At 37.8% G+C, this 25,970-nt stretch overlaps 1 protein-coding gene and 1 long non-coding RNA gene across 2 annotated transcripts; one reads left to right on the top strand and one right to left on the bottom strand.

The window, feature by feature from the left end:
• The first annotated feature begins 15,675 nt into the window (after positions 1-15,675).
• LOC137723212 (disease resistance protein RPV1-like) lies at positions 15,676-20,893 on the top strand. The gene is made up of 4 exons (XM_068462380.1): positions 15,676-16,509; positions 17,678-18,782; positions 19,285-19,566; positions 19,655-20,893. Exons 1-4 carry the CDS (start codon positions 15,914-15,916, stop codon positions 20,891-20,893), a joined length of 3,222 nt encoding a protein of 1,073 aa, XP_068318481.1. The 5' UTR covers positions 15,676-15,913.
• A 752-nt stretch (positions 20,894-21,645) lies between these two features.
• On the bottom strand, positions 21,646-25,970 carry LOC137723397 (uncharacterized). Its single transcript, XR_011066897.1, has 3 exons — positions 25,603-25,970; positions 24,591-25,503; positions 21,646-21,985 (listed from the first exon to the last, which is right to left on the bottom strand). It is a non-coding gene; the product is annotated as an uncharacterized lncRNA (long non-coding RNA).

Below are 25,970 nucleotides of genomic sequence, written 5' to 3'. Positions count from 1 at the left end.
TTTTGAGCTGCGAGAAGCTTGGAGCAGGGGATTGTTTTCAGGGTTTATGCTGGGGTTTTGTTTTCAGGCCGGGTTTAAAACTCGTTTTGAAAAAGACTAAAAAGCGCTTTTACCTGTATTTGGAAGCAAAACACTGTGTGTCTTTAAAATTGACTGAAATCGGTTTTAGAGAAATTTCTGATGCTTCTTCCAAGAAATATTTAAGTTTTTTTTTCAAGATTTATTAGCATTTTACTAAGAATTGTTTCAAAAAATATTTTCAGACATTTTAAAAACACATCTAAATAAGCTCTTCAAGTGTTTTATTTAAAATGTAACTCTTCAAATATAAGTTTGTTGAACTATGTTGCAGTTTGACAACTAAAATTTGTTCATTCACAATTTTACTCCAACTGACTCCACACATTTTATAGTATTTTTAGGAGCTTTGTAGTGTCATTAGCATTTCTAAGAAAAACTTCAAAAAAAAAAGGATATTTTTAGTTTAGGTACCAATTGAAAAATCAATCCAATCATCTTATAAATATCACTGTACTTCAAAATAATGGAATAATTGCTACTCAATCTCACTAAATTTTTTGGTAACTAGTGGCCGGCCAATCAACTTTCAGGTGACTTTTATGGCAACCTTCGACTTTTTCGGTGATCGATTGGTCAACTATCCAGTGACTGGTGACCAGTAGATCAATCCTAAACCATTTTGAAAGAAAACATGATTTCAAAATGTCTTCAATGAGATTTGAACTTAAAACTACAAAATAAAACTATCAACAGACCAAAGTCGGATCGGATCAAACTTAATTCATATCCAGATCCATGTATAATCAAATTAATGGATTCAAATCATTAGATCTAACTTGTTAATCCATGTCCCATTTAGTATCGAATCAGATCAGATTAAGACATAGCAAAGATTAGAATATCATTAGCAACCTCATTCTTTTATTATATATTTTTTTATTTTTGAGTTTTATCACAAATGATACTTTATGTTTTGTCAATGCATCAATTTGGTCCCTTATATTTCAAACTCATCAATTTCGTCATTTATCTGTTACTCCATTTCATCAGTGTGATGTGTGGGACCCATAGGGGCCTATAAAGCCAATCATAATGATGCCATATGGACTAATCCTTCGTGTTTTTTTTTTTTTTGAACAAATGATATTCTCTATACTAAAGGGGTGGGGAAGTGGGCTAGCCATAATAATGTTGTTCAAATTCACCGTTGGCAAGAATCAAACATAAGACTTCTCAATTACAAATGAAGTTGAATACCACTAAACTGTAATACTAAGTGACTAATCCTTCTTTTTTAAAAATAATTTAAAATTCTGAAACAATAAACAACCACTCTCACTCCCTGTATCCACTTGTAAAGCCAATCATAAGGCATTCTAGTTTTGACAAACAAAAAAGTTGGAATTTTCAAATGCTAGTGTTTTTATCCCAAATGGTCCATTATATTATGTCAACTTATTAGTTTGGTCCTTTATGTTCTAAACTCATCAATTTCGTTCTTCATCTCTTGCTTTGGTCGTCAATGTTGTCATTCCATCTTACCTTGTTAATGAAATCCAGGAGTGTATGATGGGGCACCCATATGAGGCCCACAAAGCCAATTACGTAATGCCAAGTGGATTATGTGTAAAACAACAAATAATATAAATAAAAAGATATAAACCCAGCCAAAATGAATTTAGGATACATTTTAAATGCAAATTCATTTGAATTTTAAGTAAGTAATAAAATCCTACAACGTCACTTAAAACAAAAATTACTGACATTGTGCGCTGGTCCCAATTTAAATATGACCGTTGTCTAAATGTGCCACATGGACAAATATTTTGAGGAATATCACATGTTATTGCCAGTCTACATACACCACATGGACAAATACTATAAGAGATATTGACATGTTACTACCAATCTGCATACTCCACATGGACAAATACTATAAGAGATATTGACGTGTTACTGCCAATCCGCATATAACACGTGTGCCTTAAACGTATTTGATGGTAATTCTATATAAATCTATTCGATGTTATTGCCAATCCACGCACATTCAGTCTTCCTCAAATCACTATGCATTGCAATTCATATTGCTTTGTAATCACTCTTGTTCTTTGCTTTTATGTTCGACCTTTGTGCCATTCTCGACATCTTGCCAAATTGGCTTGAGCTCCTTGAGCCATGAGGCTTGTTCAAATCCAATCACTGCAATCGGGTTCTAGGTTGGTAGAACAAGTTGTCTGAGGCAAGGGGTTTTTGCGGCTGCGTAGATCAAATGGTCATCGATTACAAACACACAGAAATGGAAAACCAAGGAAGATTAATTCCCCAGCCGAGACGTGAAGCACTCTTCAATATTCCTTTCAGTGTTTCGCTTGATTGATCATCGGACCAAGTCCACAATCTTCGAGGAGCATCGGAGAAGTTGAACTTTGGCAGAGTCAGGTCAAGCTGCATTCCAAGGAGCTTCAGACCCGAGTTAGAAGTATGAAATCTAGAAAATATAAAGTGATGAATATTTTTAACAGCATATCATAGTCCATGTTTGCACAATTTTTAGCTCTGGATCTCTGTCATTTCAAAAGAGATTGTACCTCTACAATGACAGCTTGTCGATCCAAGTAGCTTAAAATTGGTGGTTCTCAACATAAATATATCTTGTCGTAGACTCGTAGAGAGTGTATCTTGGTGCTCTTTTGTTGTGGTTCTTAAGACTTTGTGACGACACATGCATGAAAGAAATGAGACAGGTTCTTATCGAGGGTATTTTAGGACTTAAAATTACAGAAAACTCCTTTGCTTTGTAACGGCAATCTAAACTTTCAATTTGTTGATTGGATACTTGAAGTGTTTATGTTTATGAAACTAAACCTTACATGCAGTCTGACATGTGTATGAGGAAACATAATGAAACTAGCGGGACTCCTCTCAATTGTGTTCTAAGAGCACATATTTAGGACACAATTGGGTATTTATTCCTTCCAATAATGTGCGCATATGACACAATTGGGAGTAATAATAAGCACCATGACGCTAGGTTAATTCTAGTTCCTCATACAGAAGTCAGATTGCATGTAGGGTTCAATCTAAGAAACATAAGACACTTCAAGTCTTCAAGTCTCCACCAACACATAGGAAGTTTTAGATTGCCGTTACAAAGCAAAGAGAGTTTTCTATAATTTCAAGCCTGGAACACCCTCTATAAGAACCTATCTCATTTCTTCCATGTATCATCACATAGTCCTCAGAGCTACAAAAAAAATAGCACCAAGATATACTCTCTTAAGACTTGTAGCTCATAAGACTTGTGATGACACATGGAAGAAATGAGAAGGGTTCTTATAGAGGGTATCCTAGAACTTGAAATTGCAGAAAACTCATTTTGCTTTGTAACGACAATCTAAAACTTTCAATATGTTGGCTGGAGACTTGAAGTGTCTTATGTTTTTTAAACTGAAACCTGCATGCAGTCTAACATGTGTATGAGGAAATGGAACGAACCTAGCATCATGAGTGATTACTCCTCTCAATGAGCAAATATTGAGGACACAATTGGGTGCTTATCCCTACCAATAATGTGCCCATATGACATACTTGGGGGGTCATAATAAACATCCATGAGGCTAAGCTTTTCCAATTCCTCCTACAGATGTCAGATTGCATGCAGGGTTCAATCTGAGAAACATAAGATGCTTCAAGTCTCCAACCAACGATTTGAAAGTTTTAAATTGCCGTTACAAAGCAAAGAGAGTTCTCTGTAATTTCAAGTCTAAGGACATCCTCTTTTAGAACCTATCTCATTTCTTCCACGTCACTGTCATCACATAATCTTAAGAGACATAACAAAAGAGCACCAAGAAACACTCCGTGATAAGATGTATTTATGTTGATCATAATTCGAGCCACCAAATTTTAGCTACTTGGATGTACAAGTTGTCATTATTCAGGAACAATCTCTTCTACAATGGCAGAGGTCTAAAGTTTGAAACTGTGCGAATATGGACTACGATATCCTCGTGCGAATATTCATCACTTATAAATTATCTGAATTTGATATCCGTTTCTCGGGTTTGTAGGTCATGGAATGCAGCTTGCTGCAATCCAAGCCATGGAAAAAAGCTTGACCTGATTGTGATCAAGATTATTTTGTTGCTTGGACATGCCAACAAGCCTTTGAGTAGTCCGTAAGAAGAAAGGCCAACATAGATGGAAAGAAGAAGAAAAGGCATGCTCAAGCAAATAAACAATGAGCATACAGTGGGTATGATATTCGAGTCTCCAACGTCCTTGGTGCATATATGCAGAATGGAATTGACTGAGAAAGCTGAGGCATTGCATCTGCACACATTGGAGAGAGACTGTCAACCAGATTATAACACATGGGAGTTCCTTATGGAAGGAAGGTTGACAAGCCATAACATAACAAGGCCATTGAAGCGATGAAAAAGGGGTTTAGTATGTTGCAAGATTGTCATTGGAGACCATCGGACAATACTGTAATGGCCTTTGCTGATTATTTCGAAAAGCATGGGAACATTGAGGATGCCAATTGGTATGCCAGATTGTGCATCGAAACAAATCCGTTTTATGTTGTCACTAAAAAATTATGCACTGAAAAAATTCTTTTTAGATTGTGCACCGAAAGAAATCTTAAGAAATCTATGAAAGAAATCCTTACAAATTCATAGAAATCTTTAATAAACCTACTTGCAAATCTGCCAAAATCCATATAGAATTGTAAAGCCTATTAAAATCCTTTAAAATCCTCTGAAATACAAATTGACTATAGTGCCATGAACTTGGTAGCTTTTTTTTTTCTTTTATTTATTTTTTTTTTTTTCTATAGTTTGTGTGTTTCTTGTTCCACTACAATTGTCCTTTTGTTGACTTATTTTTTCATGGTGATAAAATTGACTTTAGTGCCAAGGACTTAGTAGTTTTTTTTTTTTTTTTTTTTCAAAGGAATTTATAGTTTGTGTGTTTCTTATCCACTACAATTGTCTTTTTTGGGCACGTTATTTTGTTGCCTTATTTTTCGTGGTGATAAAAAGAGGAACAGAATACAACTATACTTGGTGGTAATGGTGGATGCACATAGGGACTAGGGTGGTACCATGGCTCACCAGATGTAACAACCCGTTCCGGAATTTAAGGAACGGAAGGGCATTTTGGTAACTTTATTTTGTTGGGCTAGATATTTGGTTTTGTTGCTTTTTGGTCTTAATTGGTATGCCAAGGGGCCCACACTTTTTGACTTTGTCTCCGGCCCAATTCCACTTTCCTTCTCTTCTCTCAATGTACCCGGTTCCTCTCTCACTCTCTCTCAAAATATATTAACTCTCTCGCTTCTCTCTCATTTCCTTTCACTCCTTCCCTACCATGAGCAACACCCACCCACACACGCTTAGATCGTGTTTAGGAGTGAGTTTGTGATGTTTCTAAGTAGTGTTTGTGGTTTATGGATGAAGAACCCTTGAGGAAGACACTCCCCAGTTTTCCGGTGAGGAACCCGAAGCTTGTAGGCCATTTTTTGGCCAAACCATAGGGAGTTAACTGTTACACCCGCCCCTGCTTATAAGGATAATTCTGTAATTCTCCCTAAAATTTATAGAATTATCACTTTAGTCCTCATTTTGTCACACAATCAAGATCTGAAAATTTAGTCTACTACCCTATCCCTAGGCTGCCACGTGGCAGCACCCCAACCCACTTCCCTTTTTCTCTTTTGTCCCCCCCTGCCGTGACCCTTCTTTCTTTCTTCCTTCTTTTTCTTTTTCTTCTTTTCCTTTCTTTTGTCTTGTTTTGTCTGCACCTTTTCCTCTCTCTCTTTCGAAAACTCTCTCATTTCTCTCCTTCTTCTTCTTCTTCCTCGTGAAAGACACACACACACACCCACAGTTGCACCAGCTCAAGGAGAGTCATTATCGTTGCCACTCAACTGCATCTCTCTCTCTCTCTCCCCTGCTCGCGGCGCCGGGAGGACACGAGCACCTCCGGCGAATTTAGTTGTTTTCCGGTTGGGTAAGCATGGTTTCTTCCTTTTTAGTCTTGTTAGATGTTGGTTAAGTGTGGTTACTGAGTTGGGTTCATGAATTTCCAAGGTTTTGTAGTGTTTTTGGCACGGGTGAAGGCTCACCCAAATTTCTGGCGAGTTGTGTTTTCTAAGGGAATTTCCGGCCACCACAGGCCGTTTCACGGGGAACCCAAGGTATAAAACTACTCCTCTCGGCTAGTGCTTCATTTTGGTACCTAGATTGGGGTCTCGTTTGAGTGTTTGAAGTTGGCCAGAGCTATGGAAGCTCCGGTGTTCTTCTCCGGCGCACCCAGGCCTTCGGGCCGATCTCCACCCTCACACGGGCCTTAGGCCTGTTTGGTTTCTGGCCCAAAACCCTCACCCTTTCTGTTTTTATTTTTATTTTGTTTACTTAAAAACCCAAAGGCCTTAGGGCCTTGGTTGCAGCCCAAACCCATTTCCCTTTTTTAATTAGGCCTTGGGCCGTGAGGTTCAAAAACCCAAACCCATTTTCCTTTTTACCCAAACCCAACCCACTTAAAACCTAAACCCAAAACCCTAAAGCCCAAACCCGTGACCTGTGACCTGTGACCCGTGACCCGTTGACCTGTTGACCCGTTTGAACGTTGACTGGGTCAACGGTCAGCGTTGACTTTTGACTTTGACCAGTCAACGGTCAACGTTGACTTTGACTGTTGACTTTTTGAGTTTTCGTGCGGGGACCCTCCTAGGCTAATTTCGACGTTCTAAACCCGTTTCCGATGTCCGTTTTCTCAAATTCAATCGTTTGAGTAGAGTTTGACTGAATGTATCAATTGTGTGTTTAGGTGCGATTCTTAGCAGCGATTCCGTTATTCCTATTTGGTATGGCTTGCACCCTCGGTGTACGGTGAGTGGACCCCTTCTAAAAATGCATGTTTTGATAGTAGAAATGCATACATGAAAAACATGATTTGATGATTATGTTTTATGAAACGTTTTACGAGATAACATGCTTACTGAGGCTAGTTTGAATTATTACTATTTTTCCTATAACCCATGTTCTTATAGAATATCTGATGGATGACGATATGATATTTAGAACATGTTTAGAACACCTCTTTATAGTATAGATGATGGATGACTTTATACTATGAAGTTGATTTTCAGTATATGTATGTTCACTGGTTTTGTACTTACCTAGTGGTCCTTTCCGCTACGGGACGTAGGGATAGATCCGGTCCGTCCCGGGCGACGGTTTGGTGTTGGCATAAAGCCTGGAGTGTGTTTTCCTCTGACTGTCTGCTCAGAGACGGGGAGCCGGCAAGGGGCCTGAAGTGTATTTTCCTCTGATTGTCTGCTCAGAGACGGAGAGCCGGCATGGGGTCTGAAGTGTTATATTGGACATTCACTAGTGATTACTATTTTATGCGAATTATGATTTGAGACATTGCACGACATGCTAGATTTCGGAAAACCTATGTTTCTCATTATACTTGTGTTTTCATAAAACCTGGGGGTTAGTACGTTGATAACTGTTTTACTATTATTGTATATATAAACTTGGTCCACTCACCTTTGTTTTGTGCCCCCTTCAGGACCTAGGAACGAGGATTACGACTTGAGCTACGAGGCGTTCCCCTACCAGTGATTTGTGTCATATTCGCTCCGCTTCGCCATATATTGTAATAGCACTTCTTGATCTTAGTTCTGCTTGTACTCTGTATTAGACTTATGCTCTGGACGTGCTGTGTGTTTACCTAATTTCAATATTTAGAAGTTGAACTTTTATTTGTGTTTTTAGCCTTTATTGCGTACTTTAGTTTATTTCTTAGCTTTTGTTTAAATTAAATGGCTTTCGTCACCCTCGGGTGTCGGCCAACACGTGACCATCTCGATGTCCCTAGGACCTCGGGGTCGGGGCGTGTCATTAGCTGTTGAGAAAAGTACCATTCTCTTCGTCTTGTCGAGAAGTATGATTTTTTTTTTCCGAATCACTTGATTTCGTCGAGTATTGAAGAAGTTATGAACGTTTAAAGTTTTCCCAGTTTTCCGGCGAGCACCGTCACTTTTGAGGCGTTTTTCCAACCAAACCACGGTGAGTTAGCTATCGTGCAAGGCATTCTCTTCATTTTGTTGAGTGCTACAACTTTGGTTTTGAATCACTTGATTTGGTTGAGTATCGAAGAAGTTATGAGCGTTTGAAGCCCTACCCAAAAACCGGCCAACCCTTGGCCTGAAACTAGGTCGACCCGACCCAATAACCCTAAAACCGGACCCGTGACCCAAGGGTCCGACCCATAAGCCCAGGCCCAAACCCATAAACCAATTACCCAAGCCCAACCTAAAAACCAAACCCGGGCCATAAACCTAGGACTGGATCTGACCCGTTGACTGTTGACCTGACCCGTTGACTGATGACCCAACCCGTTGACTGTTGACCGTTGACTTCTCGGGTTTCGATTGGGACCCCTCCTAGACTAATTTCGACATCCCGAGTCTGTTTACGACGTCCATTTTCCCAAATTCAATGGTTATAGTATAGTTTTATTAATTGGTCCATTATGTGCTTAGGTGCGTTTGTTAGTGGCGTTTCCATCCACCCTTGCTTGCACGACTCTGCGCCAAAGGTGTAAGGTGAATGAACCCCTTTTAAAATGCATGATTTCACTATTAGAAATGCATACATGAAAAGCATGATTTTATGGCTACGTTTTTTAGTAAATTGGTTTCACTCTTTATGAATTATTATGCTTTATCGATTCTACATTCTTTGTGGTATATATGATAGATGACTATATACTCACTTATGAACGTGGTTTTACGATATTACGTTTCAGTTATTGAGTTTCAATCTGAGATTGATATATATATATATATATATTTATTTATTAGAAATAGTATGTTAATGTTTTTATGTGCTTATACAATGGTCCTGACTACGGGTAAATGATATTTATATGTGGCTTCGGTTGGGTGATGTAGGGGTCTACGGGTCAAATGATATCTATACGTGGCTTCGCCAGGTGATGTAGGGGCCTACGGGTCGAATGAAGGCCTATGGGGGAATGAAGAGTTCTATATGCCTACAGGCGAATAAAGGCCTTCGGGCGATTTTGATACCACTACTAAGCACACTATATATGATATAAGTTTTACGATGGTTTTATGGCATGCTAGGGTTTTCGGAAAACCTATTACTTATTATGCTACATGACTTTTAATAAACCTTGGGGGTTAGTACGTTGTTGAATAACTATGTTAGTACTACTTATATATCAACTTGGTCCACTCATGTTTTGTTTTGTGCCCCTTTCAGGACTTAGAATCGAGGCGTACAATCTCGGTGTCAAGACACTCTTGCCTCGGCATATTCGAGTCTTCTCGGTGTAGGGCCTATTCATTTGTTCATTCAATTTTGATATTATTTATTTTTAGTGTCTTGGATTAGTTGTATGCTCTGAACACATTCCTCAAGTGCATAATCATTGTATTTAAATTTATAAGTTTTAATTAGGTTCGTTACTTCTCATGCATGTTAGTATGGATTCGTCACATTCAGGTGTCGGCCAGCACGTACCTATCTTGGTGTTTGGAGGATATCAGGGTCAAGCGTGTCACCAGAGGTCCGAAAAATTCCATTGAAGGTCTTCTAAGAATCTTTTGAACGCATGGTACGAGACTCTTTTGTGTTCACAAGTATTATATAAAATACTTGTATCGCATATCTCAGCAACACTCGAGATCCCTTAAATTAGGACCCCCGGATAGTACTGGATCCAACAACGGTTGGTGGTGTTCAAAGAGAATGAAAATGAGTGCCAAACAACCAACTATTTCCTTTCCTTTTAGAAGAAAAAACCGATTATTTCTGAAAGAGAAGTTTATTTGTCTCCTTCCTTTGAAAATAGTCATTGTTCATTGCTATTTACCAGTCAATCACAATTTAACATATCTCCGCCATTTAATATTACGATGTAGCGATGCTTTTTTTAGTAGTAAATGAAAGATCTTAATTTTTACTCTCGTAAATAACAAGTTCAATACAAATTATCTCGAAATAAAAGAAATATGTGTCTAAATCAAGAATAAAGAATGATTTCTTTTATATGCCGAGCTTTTTTTTTTTTTTCTTTTGTCGAAAAACAAGAAATTTCATTGATGAGAAAAGCCGAATACAATTACATTAAACTAGCCCAGTAAGATGGGGATAACTGAAGCCCATTCAACAAAAAGGCAAAAAAAAACAAAAAAATCCTAATCTTCAACCACAAAGGCTGACCGTTGTCGCCTCTGCCTCCTTCACCTCGCCAATGACCACAAGGGTAGCCACCCAAAAAAAAAAAAAATTAATTCCGCGTTGTATTCAATGAAGGTATTCTGGTGCAAAACAGTTCAACGTGCAGCAAAAACCACCACACCAAAGAATAGCCAACAAATCCGAGCCACAAACACAAGTCCCTACAAGTAGAACAAAAAGCCGAAAACACAAGGTAAGCAATGGGGCTAAAGGTGCATTTAAACACTGTCACTTTATGCAACACGCTTGGGCCCTATTTTTTCCTTTAGAGCAACTCCAGCGTGGGAGCCCTCCCCCCAGGCTATTCACTATTTAATCCACCTAGTGAACAGTAACTGCCCTTAATGAACAGTAACTGCCTTTTGTATCTCCACCGTTGCACTTGAATAGCCCTGGCACTAGGCAATAAAATAATAGTATTTTTTTTATTTAAAAAATTATAGTATTTTTTTATTTATAAAATAATAGTATTTTTTTTTCACAAAACTTGTCTTAACAGTTGCATCTCCACCGTTGATTTCATTTGCTGCTGCTGCCTTTGTCTCTGCCGAAGTGGGTCGACGGAACCCTTTTGTCCTCCCCCACTGGCTTCCTCCGCCAAGCATGCATCCAATCTCACCCCAATTCCTCCCACCCTCTGCAGTGCCGAGCTATGGAGCTCTGCTTCAGTGTGGCTCTGGAGCGGTTGCTCACTGCCCAAAACATGAGTCCCGGCATGGAGCCCCCCATCTCTAATGCTCTCATGGCCGCCTTGAAGCGAGCTCAGGCTCACCAGTGCCATGGCTACCCATAACAGCAGCAGCAACCTCCGTGGCCTTCAAAAAGCGTGGAGACGTCGTCCTGACGTCAGATTGCCTTCGGGCGCTCGGGCTGGCACGAATCGACGGGCCTGGCACTCGAGCCTGCTCGGGCTCCCTCGCCAGCCAACGCTGGACTTCCTCCCTCGGGCAATCCAGCCCTGTTCCGGAGCCCGTCCCTCGAGCAGGAGCTCCCGCTGGAGCTGCTCTTACGCAATTTCTCCCCACTTCGGACCACAGCCAGCCAGAGACCAACTCCACCGCATTTTCTTCGCCTCTAGTCGTCGTCTAGTCTATAGATAGATGCCCCACAAGTCACCTAAAACATAAATTCATGATTACATCAATAAATAGTTGGATACTATTATTTTTGTCATGAAAGAAATGATTAATATTATTTTATAATCCTTAGTGCTTAGTACATCAATTAATTTGTCAAAATGTTGTTCGGCCTTAACAATCATTTCATCTGTCAATTAATTAAACTAACACCTTTTCAGGTTTATCATGTTTTCACAAAACCTCTTAATATTTGAATTATAACACTAACACCCATTGAGATTCTAGCTGGCTTTCACATAACCCCTTTAGGGCTGACATCACCTTAAAACATTTTCTTAAAGACAAATTTGCCTTGATTTTTAATTACTTTAAAAATAAAAACAACTTTTTTAAAAATCAATATTGGGGTTAGGGCCTCCCCTCCGCATTCACCTCTTAACATGTTTCACCTCCTCCCTAGCCGTCCTCCCATGAAGCTACTCCTTCGTCTTGGTTTTTGGATCAATCAGCCTCTTCACAAGCTTGGCCTCACTCTCCGTCATAAAAAAATATGAAAACCACCAAATTCCCAAGAATCTTCCTCACGAAATGCAAGTTGTCGTTGGAAACCTTGAATTTTTTTATGCTGAATTCTAGAGAAGATCCAAGCCCATGGTAGAAGAAGAAAGATAACTATATTTCATTAATTTTCTTTTTATTTATTTTTTAATTATAATGAGAGCAAATTTGACCATAAGGAGTTATGTGAAAGTGAACTAAAACCCTAAGGGGTATTAGTGTTATGTTTCAAACGTGAGGGGGTTTTCTGAAACATAATAAACCTGAAGGGGTGTTAGTGTAATTATTTTTTTTCTTTTTTTTAACAAACAATATTATCTATCATAAAAAGAAGGAGAGGAATGGGTCAAACCTCACAATGAGTTACCAATAATATGGTTCAATTTGCCTTTAGCGAGAATCGAATCTAAGACCTGTCACTTACAAGTCAAGATGAATATCATTAGATCGTATGTTTGAAATTATTACAATAATTTAAAAGAGAAGAAATTCGAACCCGGGACGCATGAGTATGAACCAACACCCTTCTTCAAACAGTGCGTGAATGATACACAAAATTCAATGCTTATTATCGAGATCCTATATAGTATGCATCACTATGTAGATACTATCTCTGGAAGAAAAAAAAAAAAATCAACACATGATCTATGAAATCTGTTGCTGGCTATTGGCACATTTTGGCGATTATTGAATTTGTAGAGATATTAAAGTCGTATGTATCACTTCTGAGAAAACAAGAAAGTCGTGTGTATGATGTATCGAAAATAATTTTGTGGTTTGTTGCAAGTTTTGGTGATTGTTTGTTGCATCCTGGCCACCTTGTCAGTGATGTTGGTGATTGTTACAAGTTGGAGCATGAAGCTGCTATATAATTTCTCAATACAAATTGAATAATATGATGTCCATCAATGTTTCATCAATCCATCGTGGCATCCTAGACTAATAATGCACGGATTAGGATCTTATCTGGATCATTTTTGTGGGGATCCAGATGATCAATCAATTTTGTCCGTTCATCGTACATTGTGCAGTTATAAATTATTTTGAATTTTTTATTTAAAATTGAACACAAATAATACCTAAAGAAAATTAGAATACCATATATGATAAACGGACACGATTGATTGATCATCTAGATTCCCACAAAGAGAATCCGAAACGGATCCTCATCTAACGCACCAGCAAGTACGTCATTCAAATGCTACAGTAGTTCTTGTTGAGATCAGATTACATTAGATGCTCTGCTGAAGACGAAATCGAGCAACAAAGTTGGCACGTAAAACGCGTAAGGCCCGGAAGGGGAGCCTATTGGTTTACTGTGTGTTTGCCACTACCATTCACTCTGACTTGTGAGTAGTCAGCTAGCTTTAATAAAAGGTATGAACTGATGATGTTGTTCCCTTAATTTGTCTTTCTTCATGTGTGAACCCGTTGAATTTTTGTCCGCGGAAGGTAAAGGTGCTTTAGTCGGGGCATTTTTCTTTCTTCTCTGTGATGATTTTCTAAGAAAGTCTGAGCACCATAAATTTTTTAATAACTTAAATCAATCTCATTCATCTCAAATATCCCGTTCTCTTTCTTTTGATACATTATCAAGCGTTCCCTTCTTTCTCTTCTTTTTTATTCGCAAGTTATCTATTGTTAGTTCCTTAAGAGAAACACAAACAGATGGAGTGTATCATGACTATCTTGAAAAAACTATATTATTTATAAAAAAGAATGAGAAAGTGGGTTAAATTTCACAATAAGCATAAAAACCGTAGAACCGCGAAACCAAATTGAACCACGACAAAATAAACCTTAAAAAATTGGGTTGACAAAAAAAAGTCAACGTAGGTTCAATAACGAAACTGGACCATTCATACCCATTCTGATTCTAGTTTTCATGTTGATAGAACTGCTTAGAACCGAACTGAACCATGAATATAAATAATTAATTAAATTTAATAGTTGCATACAGATATCACTAAATGAGTGGTGAAAGGTGAAAACCAAACTGGTTTCAACTAGTGCGGCTGCATGGGAGCATTTCTCAATTAGGTTTTTCACTTGCATGTTCACCTATTGAAATAAGGCACATAATTGATAAAAAGGAAAAATATAAAAAATAAATAAATAAAAATTGGTCATTTTCTATCCTAGGTCTCCAAATTTGAAATTCAGATTTCAATTTCCTATTTTTCTTCGATAGAATGATCTTAAGGTGATTTACATCCTGTTTTTTCTTTCCCTTTTTCCTAGGCATTTTTTAAATCACTTGATAAGTTCCTTTTAGGCTTAAATTATTGTATTCGTACTAAACATTCTTACTGCATAGTGGATTGTATTATGAATTTATATGTTCTTTTTTCTTTTTTTTTTTGGCTTGGTGTCAATGACATTTGTATTTTGATTTAGTATTTGAATGATATGTTTGTTTGTAACTTTTGTATAACCATTTTAAAAGTTGTATTTAAATGCAAGCACGCAAAAACCACAAAAAGAAAACAAGTCAACTTTGAATACCATTTTGATTTGATATTCAAATATTTGGAACCGTAAACCGGCATGAATCGAATAGTGTAAACCAAATCGTACAGTTTTGGTAATAAATTTAAGCGGAACCATACCAAACCAAACCTTTGATATTTTCCAGTTCAAGTTCCATTTGAGACTGGAACCACACCGTACCCACGCCTAAGCAGTAATGTGGTTTGATTAATATTATTATATACTCCTTAGTGCTTAGTCCACATCAATTAATTTGTCAAAATGTTGTTTTGCCTTAACAATTATTTTATCCCTCATTTAATCACTATAAAAAATAGTAGTTTTTTATTTTTAGTAAACGATATTATCTACACTAAGAGGGTCGGGGTGGACTAAGCCTCACAATGGGCTAGCAATAATATGATTCAAATTCTCTTTTGGCAAGAATCGAATCTAATATCTCTCACTTACAAGTGAAGAGGAATACTACTAAATCGTAGTACTAAATGACGTAATATTCTTCTTTACTTGTAGGTGATTAAGTGCGTAATTTTATGACCGACTTTCAGATATAATGAATTTGATACTAATTTATTGTAACCAACTGATTGAGCGATTTGCTCAAATTTCCGCACCATAGTGCAGTTGTATTAAAAAACCCAATAATTTACATTGCTTCAGTCCACAAAATTGTGAAGAATTCTTTTTTTTTTTTTAAAGAATTTATTATTATTAAGAGAAAGAAGAAGAGTTCAAAATTATTATAATAATTTAAAAGAGGAAGGATTTGAACCCGGATGCATGGGTTAGACCAGCACTTTCTTCAAACACTGCGTGAATGATACACAACATACAGAGTGCTTATTATTGAAATCATGTGTATTATAAATTACTCTGTTTTGGTGATTGATTGTTGCGTGTCCATCCATGTTACATCAACCCATCGTGGCATCCTGGCACCTTGTCAATACAAATTGAATGATATGATGTCCATCCATGTTACATCAACCCATCGTGGCATCCTGGACTAATAGCGCACCAACTTCACCCAAATGCTACAGTAGTCCTTGTTGAGATCAGATTACATTGGATGCTCTGCTGATCAAAAGATGAAATCGAGCAACAAAGTTTGTACATAAAACGCGTAAGGCCCCCCCGGGAGAGGGAGAGGGAGGGAGAGAGAGAGAGGGGGGCGGGGGGGGTGGGGTGGGGTGGGTTGTTGATGATGATGTTCCCTTAATTTGTCTTTCTTCATGTGTGAACGCGTTGAAGCTTTCTACGCGGAAGGTAAAGGTGATTCAGTTTCTTCTTTTTCCTCTCTTCGATGATTTTCTAGGAAAGCCTGAGCACCATAAAATTTTCAATAACTTAATAAATCTCATTCATCTCAAATATTCCGTTCTCTTTCTTTGACATATTATCAAGCGCTCGCCTCTTTCTCTTCTTTTTTACTCACAAGTTACAAGTCCATTGTTAGTTCTTTGAGAGAGACACAAACAGATGGATGGTATTGAAGCTAATATCCCCCCTCGTCGAGAAAAAAGACACAAACAGATGGATGGTATTGAAGCTAATATCTCTCCTCGTCGAGAAAAGAGACACAAACAGATGGATGGTATTGAAGCTAATATCCCCCCTGGTCAGGGAAAGTATGATGTGTTTGTCAGTTTCAGAGGTGAGGACACCCGCCGTGGTATTACCAGCCATCTTCATGCTGCCTTACTTCAGAAGAAAATTGAAACCTACATAGATTACAGACTTCAGAAAGGAGAAGAAATCGGACCTGCCCTTCTAGAGGCAATCGAGAAATCCACGCATTCGGTGATCATTTTCTCAAAAAACTATGCTTCTTCCACATGGTATTTGGATGAGCTTGTGCATACACTCGAATGCAAGGAAAGATATGGCCAGAAGGTTATACCCGTATTCTATGACATCAATCCATCTGATGTGCGAAAACAACACGGGAGTTATGCGGATGCATTTGCTCAACTTGAAAAACGTTTCAAGGACAGTATTGATAAGGTGCACAAGTGGAGGGTTGCTTTGAAGGCTGCAGCCGATCTGTCTGGGTTTGATTATTCAAACAATCACGGGTAAGTAACTCATTATTTAACTTGTATAAAATTATAAATTTTCTTTAAACTTGTGAGAATTTGATTAGATTTGGTAAAGCATTACTCTATTTTAAACTTGGGGAGGGGTGGGGCACTGTAGCTTTGCTGCAATGCAATTGAGGGGAGATTTTGGTTTTAACAAGACTTCATGCCCGTCCGTTGAAAATTTGTCATGTAATTAAATCAAATCATAAAGAAGAGTGGAATTTTTCTTGTAATTTAGAGAACAACATCACATCAAAGTAACATGTAATCTTATACAAATGAATAGTGTTGCAACCTATAACCCATTCAAACATTCAATAAAGCAGCTCCCTCTCTTTCTCTCTATGTAACCCTTCCACTTACCGAATCGCAAATCTCGTACGAACAGGTCATACTTGCCCATGTTCACGGCTCCATCTCTCCTCTCTCTCTCTGTAACACTTTCCTCAATCTCACCGACTGCAACCCGCACCTCTACCTATTCTAAAATGATAATTGCCTACCCACCTTTTACCTCAGACCGTTGGATCTAAAATCTGGATGGGCATTACGGTCATTTGCACATCGAATCAGGCCTTCCTCGTTAGCCACCCATAACAAAGCCCACTTTAGGCCCAAACACACCAATCATACCCCGGCGTATAGGAATTTTTTTTTTCAAAGGATAGAAATTCTGTAAATAAATCAAAATCCCCAATTGAAATTGCCCTATAGCTTAGCTACAAGGCCACCCCTCCCAACTTTAGGCTAGGGTAATTACGAAATTGCCATTTTTTTGTGGGTTTGGGGAGGGGTGGCCTTGTTCCTTGGCCAAGCATGTAATTAGTTGTAGTTCATTTAAACGTATCTGATTTCTCTTTAGGGTTAATGATTTCATTAGTGGGACAAGTTCATTTTCTTCAAAAAGATAGTGGGTTGAATGCTATAATACACAAGCTTACTTAGTTGTATTGTTGTTTACCTAAAAACAAATGTATTTCTATTTTAATATTGCTTTAATTTTATTTTGAGGAGAGAATACACAAGATTTCTTTTCTTGCACAAATATACGGTGTTAAAACTTTTAGTATATTTCTTTATTTACGTGACAACTTTTGCGACTAGCCTTTAAGGCTAACTATTGTTTTTTTTTTTTACATAATCATACATGTATATATGCCAGGACGGAGGCAGATCTAATTAAGAATGTTGTTGATCAAATTTGGACAAACTTGAATTGTGAATCATCATGTGATTTAGATGGCCTGGTTGGAATTGAAAGCCGCATTCAGCAAATTGAATTGCGACTGGGCATTGACTCAAAGGACGCTTGCATCACTATAGGTATTTGGGGCATGGGTGGTATTGGCAAGACCACCCTTGCTAAAACTGTATTTCACAAACTCTCTTCTAAATTCGAAGCTTCTTGTTTTCTTAAAAATGTCAGGGAGAAATCAGAACAACCAGATGGACTAGATTGCCTGCAAAAGAAACTTCTAAGTGACATTTTCAAGGGAGAAAGTCTATCCATAGAATCAACTATTGTTCGAAGAAGGCTTAGCCGCACAAAGGTCCTCATTGTTATTGATGATGTGAGTAGTCCAATGCAAATGCAACGTTTAGCTGGTGATCTTCAATGGTATGGCACTGGAAGTAGAATCATTATCACAAGTAGAGATAAGGACACACTTAGACAAATTGTTGAAGAGGAGAATATCTACGAAGTTAAGGTATTAAAATCAGATGACGCTCTTCAGCTCTTCTGTTTGCATGCTTTCAAGAATAACACTACTCGTAGAACAGATTATGAGGAGTTGTCAAAAAAGATCGTGGATTATGCCAGAGGCGTTCCCTTAGATCTTATAGTTCTGGGGTCCTTGTTCTTCAATTGCCAGAGCAAAGAAGACTGGGAAGATGAATTCAACAAATTGAAACGATTTCCTAGACAAGATATCCAAAAAGTGTTGAGAATAAGTTACAATAGATTGGAAGAAAATGAGAAGCAGATATTTCTGGATATAGCATGTTTTCATAAAGGGAAGGAAGTGAATGAGGTAGAACGAATGTTACATGTTCGTGGATTCTTTGCGATATCGGGAATTAGAAATCTCCGTGATAGGTCTCTCATATCAATTTCAGACAAATGGGAAAGGAAAGTCATAGAGATGCACGATTCGCTACAAGAAATGGGAAGGACAATTGTTCAGGAACAATGTATTGAAGATCCTGGTAAACGCAGTAGGTTGTTCACGAATGAGGAAATCTATCGTGTATTGAATAGTAACATGGTAAGAGCCAAATGCATTCAATGCGTTCTTTTCTTTTCTTTTTTTTTTAAAGAAAAAATAAATAGCAAACCTGCGAAGATAACACAACAAAATAAAACTCATTTATAAAAAGAAGTCAGATTCTTAAAATATTAATTTGATTGAATTTTATTGCAAAAATGTTATTCTTAATATTTATTTATACCATTATTTGTATCATCTCTCTAATAGAGATGAGACTCCCATACAATGACGGGTCCTACCTCTATTAGAAAGATAATACAAGTAATGGTACAACTAAGTAATAAGAATAACTCTACTATTTTTTAATTGTGATAGGAAGTTTATGTAGTCTTTGTTATTTTATTAAAATTATCTTGGATATTTTACTAGAAACTTGTACATCATTACCATCGCAAATACTCTAGATTATTCTATAACTTTGTTGAATTCTTTTTCCAAATAAGCATTACATTTTAACATGTTGAAAATATATACATTTAAACTTTGTTCTTATTGTCAGGAAAGTCCAATTGTTGAAGCCATATTCCTTAAATGGCATAAGAGTGAAGAGCGACGACCATGGAACTTCAAACTGATGTCAAACCTAAGAATGCTATTTGTGCATAATTCTCAAATAATTGACGTCAAACCCACCGCTTCTGTAGACCTTCCCGATTCTCTTCGCTACCTTGACTGGTTAGGATATCCACTAGAATCTTTGCCGTCAAAATTTTCGCCGGAAAATCTAGTTGAGCTTCATATGCCATGGAGCCGAGTTAAGAAGCTCTGGAAAGAAGACCAGGTATATTATATGCCCATTCTAACTCTTGTATAAAATTTAGTGTAGAAATTATATTAATTCTTGATATTTCTCTCTACTCTTGTTACAGAGACTTGTCAACTTACAAGTGCTCGATCTGCATGGCTCTATAGATCTAACTGAAGTTCCAAATCTCTCTGGAAGTCTAAACATTGTGGACATAAATCTCTCTGGCTGTGGAAGTTTGGTTGAAATTCCAGAGATGCCAGGAAATATTAAATACTTGGATTTATCTTACACTGGTATAAAGGAGTTGCCCCAATCAGTTTGGTCTCACGAAAAAATTTCTTACTTGAATATAAGTCATTGCGGAGACCTTGAGAAACTTCCAAGCAACATGTGTAAGCTGAAATTCTCTGGTTCTTTTAATCTAGATGGCTGCACATCTCTTGCCAAGTTTTCTGAGCTTCCGAGGGATATAACTAAATTATCATTGATTCATTGCCAAAGACTTGTGAGTCTACCAACCAACATTTGTAAGTTGAAATATCTCAAGGAACTCAATCTCTCCGGCTGCTTTAAACTTGAAAACTTTCCAAAGATCTTGGAGCCAATGGAACATTTGGAGTCTTTAAATTTAAGTGGAACAACGGTTCAAGAGCTACACTCATCAATCGAGTTTCTCCATGCTCTCAAAATACTTGATCTACATGGTTGCGAAAGGCTTTCAAGTATTCCAAAGAGCATTTGTAAGTTGAAATATCTTGAGAAACTCGATCTCTCTTGGTGCCCCAAACTTGAAAACTTCCCAGAGATCTTGGAGCCAATGGAACATTTGAAGTCTTTAAATTTAAGTGGAACAACGATTCAAGAGCTACACTCATCAATCAAGTTTCTCCATGCTCTCAAAATACTTGATCTACATCCTTGCGAAGGGCTTTCAAGTATTCCAAAGAGCATTTGTAAGTTGAAATATCTCGAGAAACTCGATCTCTCTAGGTGCCCCAAACTTGAAAACTTCCCAGAGATCTTGGAGCCAATGGAACATTTGAAGTCTTTAAATTTAAGTGGAACAACAGTTCAAGAGCTACACTCATCAATCGAGTTTCTCCATGCTCTCAAAATACTTGATCTACATAGTTGCAAAAGGCTTTCAAGCATTCCAAAGAGCATTTGTAAGTTGAAATATCTCGAGGAACTCGATCTCTCTTGGTGCCCCAAACTTGAAAACTTCCCAGAGATCTTGGAGCCAATGGAACATTTGAAGTCTTTAAATTTATGGGGAACAGCGGTCACTGATCCAGCGCGAAACCCCGTGCTCCAATATATTTCATGTTCTTCCAGCGAAGTAGAACATTTCGGTAAGTAGAACATTGGTTGAACAGCTGTGAAAAATCCCTTTTTAAAACCACTGACAGATGTAAACAAGATCATAAAGTTAAAGGGTAGGGCAACTTATAGCTTCCAAAAGTCATGTTCATGGTCATACCATATAGCCTCATAACTGTAACCATGGACAGTGTTCATGCCTGCACTATCAGCTCGAAATGTCATATGCAATAACGACATGTTCTCTTTCAAGATAATGTGGCATGATGGATGGGTAGTCATTCTATCAATCAAGATTGCACATTCACACATGACTCAATTTAATTGTATTTATGGATGTTTGTATGTCAATTGGCCAGCAAAAAAAATAAAATTTTATATCTACAAAGTACCCATGGCATACGTAAGTTTTTACATCTAAATACGAACACATTATGCAAAGGACGAACATCCAGCAGCAAAGCATCTCGCAGAAAAATATGCTTGATCTAGCCTGTTATGTTCAGGGATTCAAGCTAAACTCCAACAACTAAAACATTGTCAATCATCCACCACCCAGAAGAGGAAAAATAAACAACTTCAACTCCGGGATAGGGATAGTACAAGTTTTGCAAAGATGCATCAGTTCAGTTAACCGCTAACATGAAGAGAAACAAACTGAAGAAAAGAGCTTCAATAAGCACATATATGGCACCTGTGCCTGTAAAACACAAGCCAAAAGATGAATAAAAAGAAAATAGGACTACCTCTTGGTCGTCCCTATTTCAGAAATAGGTCGCGGGTTTGTGCTGAGGCTGGCTACCAACCTGGGTACTTGGGCTAGCTGAAGACTGGGTCCCAACAAATACTGGTACAATGGCTGATGAGATAAGTACGTTGCCAGAAGGAAAATTCTGCTTTGGTTAAGATGGGGTTGCAGAAAACACATCATCTCCAAACGATGAGTCGGGTGTTGCTGCAAGATTTATCTTGGGTGCAGGTATTCTAGCTTCAGCCGGGCCATATCATGCTGCCTTCACCATTTCTGGCGTAAGCTCTCTCTTACTTGTGCCACAGTGACAATTCTAAGGGCATTGTAAAACTCTGCCTGACCAAGGAAACTAGTCTGCCCCGGGTCTGCACGTGCCCAAATCTGCCAATAAATCCTCGTCCAAAACATATCCTCGTCCATTCTAAGGGCATTGTAAGCAACCAATATTAAACTAAAACATATCCTCGTCCAAAACAAAAACTAGGACATATCCAAACTTCTGTTACAAAAAGATAATGAGAAAGTGCACTCATATAATCAATCTTTAACATATTATGCCCCCGGTTATCATTTGATTTGGAAATTCCTTCAGCAAAACAAATATAAGGCTCCAAGAACCTATTTGTCAATGTGGTCATGACCCAAGAACATTTCCCTTGTATGCTACAATCCTAACTATTCCGTAGTCATCTTATGCTGCAGGTTTTCACTACTACACAATTGTAATGTAATAAACAATTCTTGGGTCATATAAGTTTATAACACATTTTTAAAGTCTGCTTACCACCTAAGGTCAAAAGAATACACCAAAAAGTAAATTAATGACCTGATAACACAACTATCTCAAATTCACTAACTGTAGTATTAAGTCCTTCATCTTCTTATTTTCTACCATTTGAACATCAATTCCGTATTATACTACGATCAGGAGTGGCTAATTCAAACCCCTTGGGTAAAATAAGAACAGCCCCGACATAAAATAAAAATCTCAGCTTAGATCAGCGAATTACAACATCCGAAGCTCACATTAACCACTTCAACTACAATTAGACTAAAAATTCAAAATCAATCTGATTTGGAACACATTTCCACCAGCATAAATCCCGATCAACCACTATAATTACACAAATATAATCATACACACTACAATATACAACCACTTATACATATAAATATATATAATATATATACACACAAGCATATACATGTAGAGAGAGAGTAACTGCGCATGGCCTGTTTGGGGAGACCGGAGCCCTGGAAGAAAGCGACTGCTTCATTGCCACTAATCTGGCCATTGCGTTCCAAACTGGCTCGTCAAAAATACGCATTGAAGAGATCCACTTTTGTCGATTGGTTTTACGCCGACGCAATCGCCACCGTCGGATTGCGATTCGCGGAAAACTAGACCATGGAATCAATCGAGACCTCCACGCGCTCAGGCTGCCGTACACATGAGTAGCGCCTGGAAGAATCAGAAAACCACAAATTCTAAGGACAAAGGTTTCGATGCCTTAGAAAACGACGACGTACAACAGGGATTTGGTAGCCCTAAACCCTAAATTTTCAATATGTTGGCTGGAAACTTTAAATGTCTTATGCTTCTAAAACCAAAACCAGTATGCAATCTGACATGCGTATGAGGAAATTAGCATCATTGAGCGCTTGTTCCTAGGACACAACTGGGGGTGTTTATTCCTACCAATAATGTGACCGTATGACAGATTTTAGGCTAGGCTTATTCCAGTTCCTCCTACAGATGTCAGATAGCATGCTGAGTTCAATCTGAGAAACATAAGATGCCTTCAAGTCACCAACCAACTGTTTGAAAGTTTTAGATTGCCGTTACAAAGTAAAGAGAGCAGTCCATATGAAAAAACCTTTGAGTAGTTTCCTTGCTTGCACATGCCAACAAGCCTTTGAGTAGCCCTTATGAAAAAACGCCAACATAGATGGGAGGAAGAAGAAAAGGCATGCGCAAGCAAGTGAACAATGAGCATACATGGCTGATAAGCCCACCATCGCTCCTGAGGGTAGCCGGAGTAGGCGGGCTAGTCTAGGACCCCACTTCGGAGGGGTTCCCTAATTATACATACATATATATATATATATATATATGGGGATAATGTTAGGGATATCAAAATTTTAAAGGAGTTTTAATGAAACACTTCCGGTATTGTTCACTTTAACGAAAAAAAACAATTTTACTCTAAAAAGTCACTCCCGGCACTATTCACTTACAACACCTTTCTATCCTTTTAATTAAAACTCAAAGTTTTAAAGCCCTTTTCATTAGTTGTCCAAAATTTTAAACCAAATTTGAAAATCAAATGATGTGTCATCAATATGAAATACGCACGTTAATCAACACTTAAGTGATAATCCAATAATTTTGGTTTCCCTAGCATTACCTTATATATAAACTAATATTACAAACTTTGTCCATTCAAATAAGAAGTTTACCAACTTTGAGCCATTGATTATTTGCTTATAGAATTTTGTTAACCATACCAGTTACCATTGCCTCTGCAAAAAGAAGTTTTTCAAAATTAACGTTGATCAAATCTTTTCTTCGATCAACTATGTCACAAGAACTATTGAATGAGTTAGCTATTTTATGAATTACAAAAAGAATTGGTTGATTAGATTGTGTAAACTTAATTAGTACATTTACGTCATAAAAAGCAAGACGTGTAATATTTAAGTAATGTTTGTATATCTTTCTTCAATTTATCATTGGTCTTACTCTAAAAACTAATTGTATAAACTACCATGTGAAGTTGCATTCCATAACATATATTTAGAGTCGCTGGTGACCCAACAAACGCAACAATGCTCGGGTATTCCATAACTTTTATACACGTTAATTTAGTTTCATATCTAATGTTTAAGAATCATTTTGATACCCATAAACACAATGTATGAGTTATCAAAGCTTCTTCAAATCACAAAGAAAGAACCATGCACAAGTGGGAGAGTACAAGTGCACCTTAAATGCTTCCTTGATAGCCATATCGACTAAATATTCCTCGGTCAAGATTTTAAGCTCATCCACCCTGCACCACAAACAAATGTAGACAACCATTAACAAACCTACTCCACTTTTGTTCATGGCCAGCGATTCTTCAAAAATGATGCCCACGCATCCTATTCCAAACAGCAGTGCCAAGGCAACTCCTGTATCATGAGTTTGTCTCATCAACTTAGCGTTGTAACAAAGCATCCTTTTTAAATGTGTACAATTATATGCTGAAGAAGTACTTACGAAATCATGGGAAAGGCACTTTTCAACAACCATGCTGGAAATAAAATGTTATCTAATTGGCAGCAACCCAGGATTGGTTAATTGCCACTACCCAGTTCCAGCTGCTGCAAATACTGCAATAGCTTTTAGCAAATCAGGCTTTGGCCGGTAACCGGCCTCAAATTCTTGCGAGCTCGTTTCATCAACCGAACATAAAGGATCACATGATCAAGAACTTAGAGTTCGACAATTCAGTTTTCAAACAGCATCAAATAGGCAATCCATGAGAAACCCATGTCTTAACCCATTAGGCAATTCCATTCCCATGAACTAATTACTAAAATTATGTGCAGGTGCAACTGATACATTTCAAATACTCATATCAACGACTTGATCAAAGGGGCTTTCAAAGTTGCTAATTTTCACAAGTTTATCCGAGTATATTAAACTTTTCAGGAATTACACAATTCAAATTTAGACAAAGTTTTCCAAAATTAATAAAAAAATATGGCAAAAATAGCAAAACTAACAACTGGGCACGGTTAAAAACGAGAGCTCCTGCTCCTCTTCCTTATCGCCACCAATATTGTTGGCACCGCCGCTGCCATTCTCCGCCAACATCTATCTGCTGCTAGCGTAAAACTTTAAGCTTTAATCGCTAGGGAAGTGCAGAAAAATCAATTCAAAAAGAAAATCCTAGAAATCACTTGTGTTGTTATGGAATAAGAAAAGAGAGAAGATGATTCTAGTGCCTTACGAAATTTTCGATTGCGCTTCAGGATCTCCGCTTGTGGTCCATAATTTCCGATGATTCTCCCAAAATCTCTGATTGGATGGATTAGGACTCTCATTTTTCAGTCGAATATGAAAGATGAGAAGGTGGAGGGAGAGAAGAATGAAAGGCGCGCCCGTTCTTTTTCGTCTGAAAAATAAAGCGCCTAATTGAAAACTTAAAACAACATTTAGGCGCTATATTATTATCAGCGACACCATTTGCGACGCATTTAAAAATCCTTGGATCCCTTACATCAGGACCCCTGGATAATTCTGGATACACCAATGGATGGTGCCATGGTGGTGTTCAAAGAAAATGAAAATTGGCTAAAGTATAAAAAACTACCTTGA

The sequence above is a fragment of the Pyrus communis genome, chromosome 17 (genome assembly GCF_963583255.1).
Source record: "Pyrus communis chromosome 17, drPyrComm1.1, whole genome shotgun sequence".
In the NCBI taxonomy this organism is placed as follows: domain Eukaryota; kingdom Viridiplantae; phylum Streptophyta; class Magnoliopsida; order Rosales; family Rosaceae; genus Pyrus; species Pyrus communis.
This window is presented reverse-complemented; position numbering and strand designations above follow the sequence as displayed.

Coding starts and splice junctions, on each gene's coding strand:
- LOC137723212 (XM_068462380.1), top strand. CDS start 15,914: ATGGATGGTATTGAAGCTAATATCCCCCCTCGTCGAGAAAAAAGACAC. Junction 18,783..19,284: donor GTGTATTGAATAGTAACATG/GTAAGAGCCAAA, acceptor TCTTATTGTCAG/GAAAGTCCAATTGTTGAAGC. Junction 19,567..19,654: donor AGCTCTGGAAAGAAGACCAG/GTATATTATATG, acceptor CTCTTGTTACAG/AGACTTGTCAACTTACAAGT.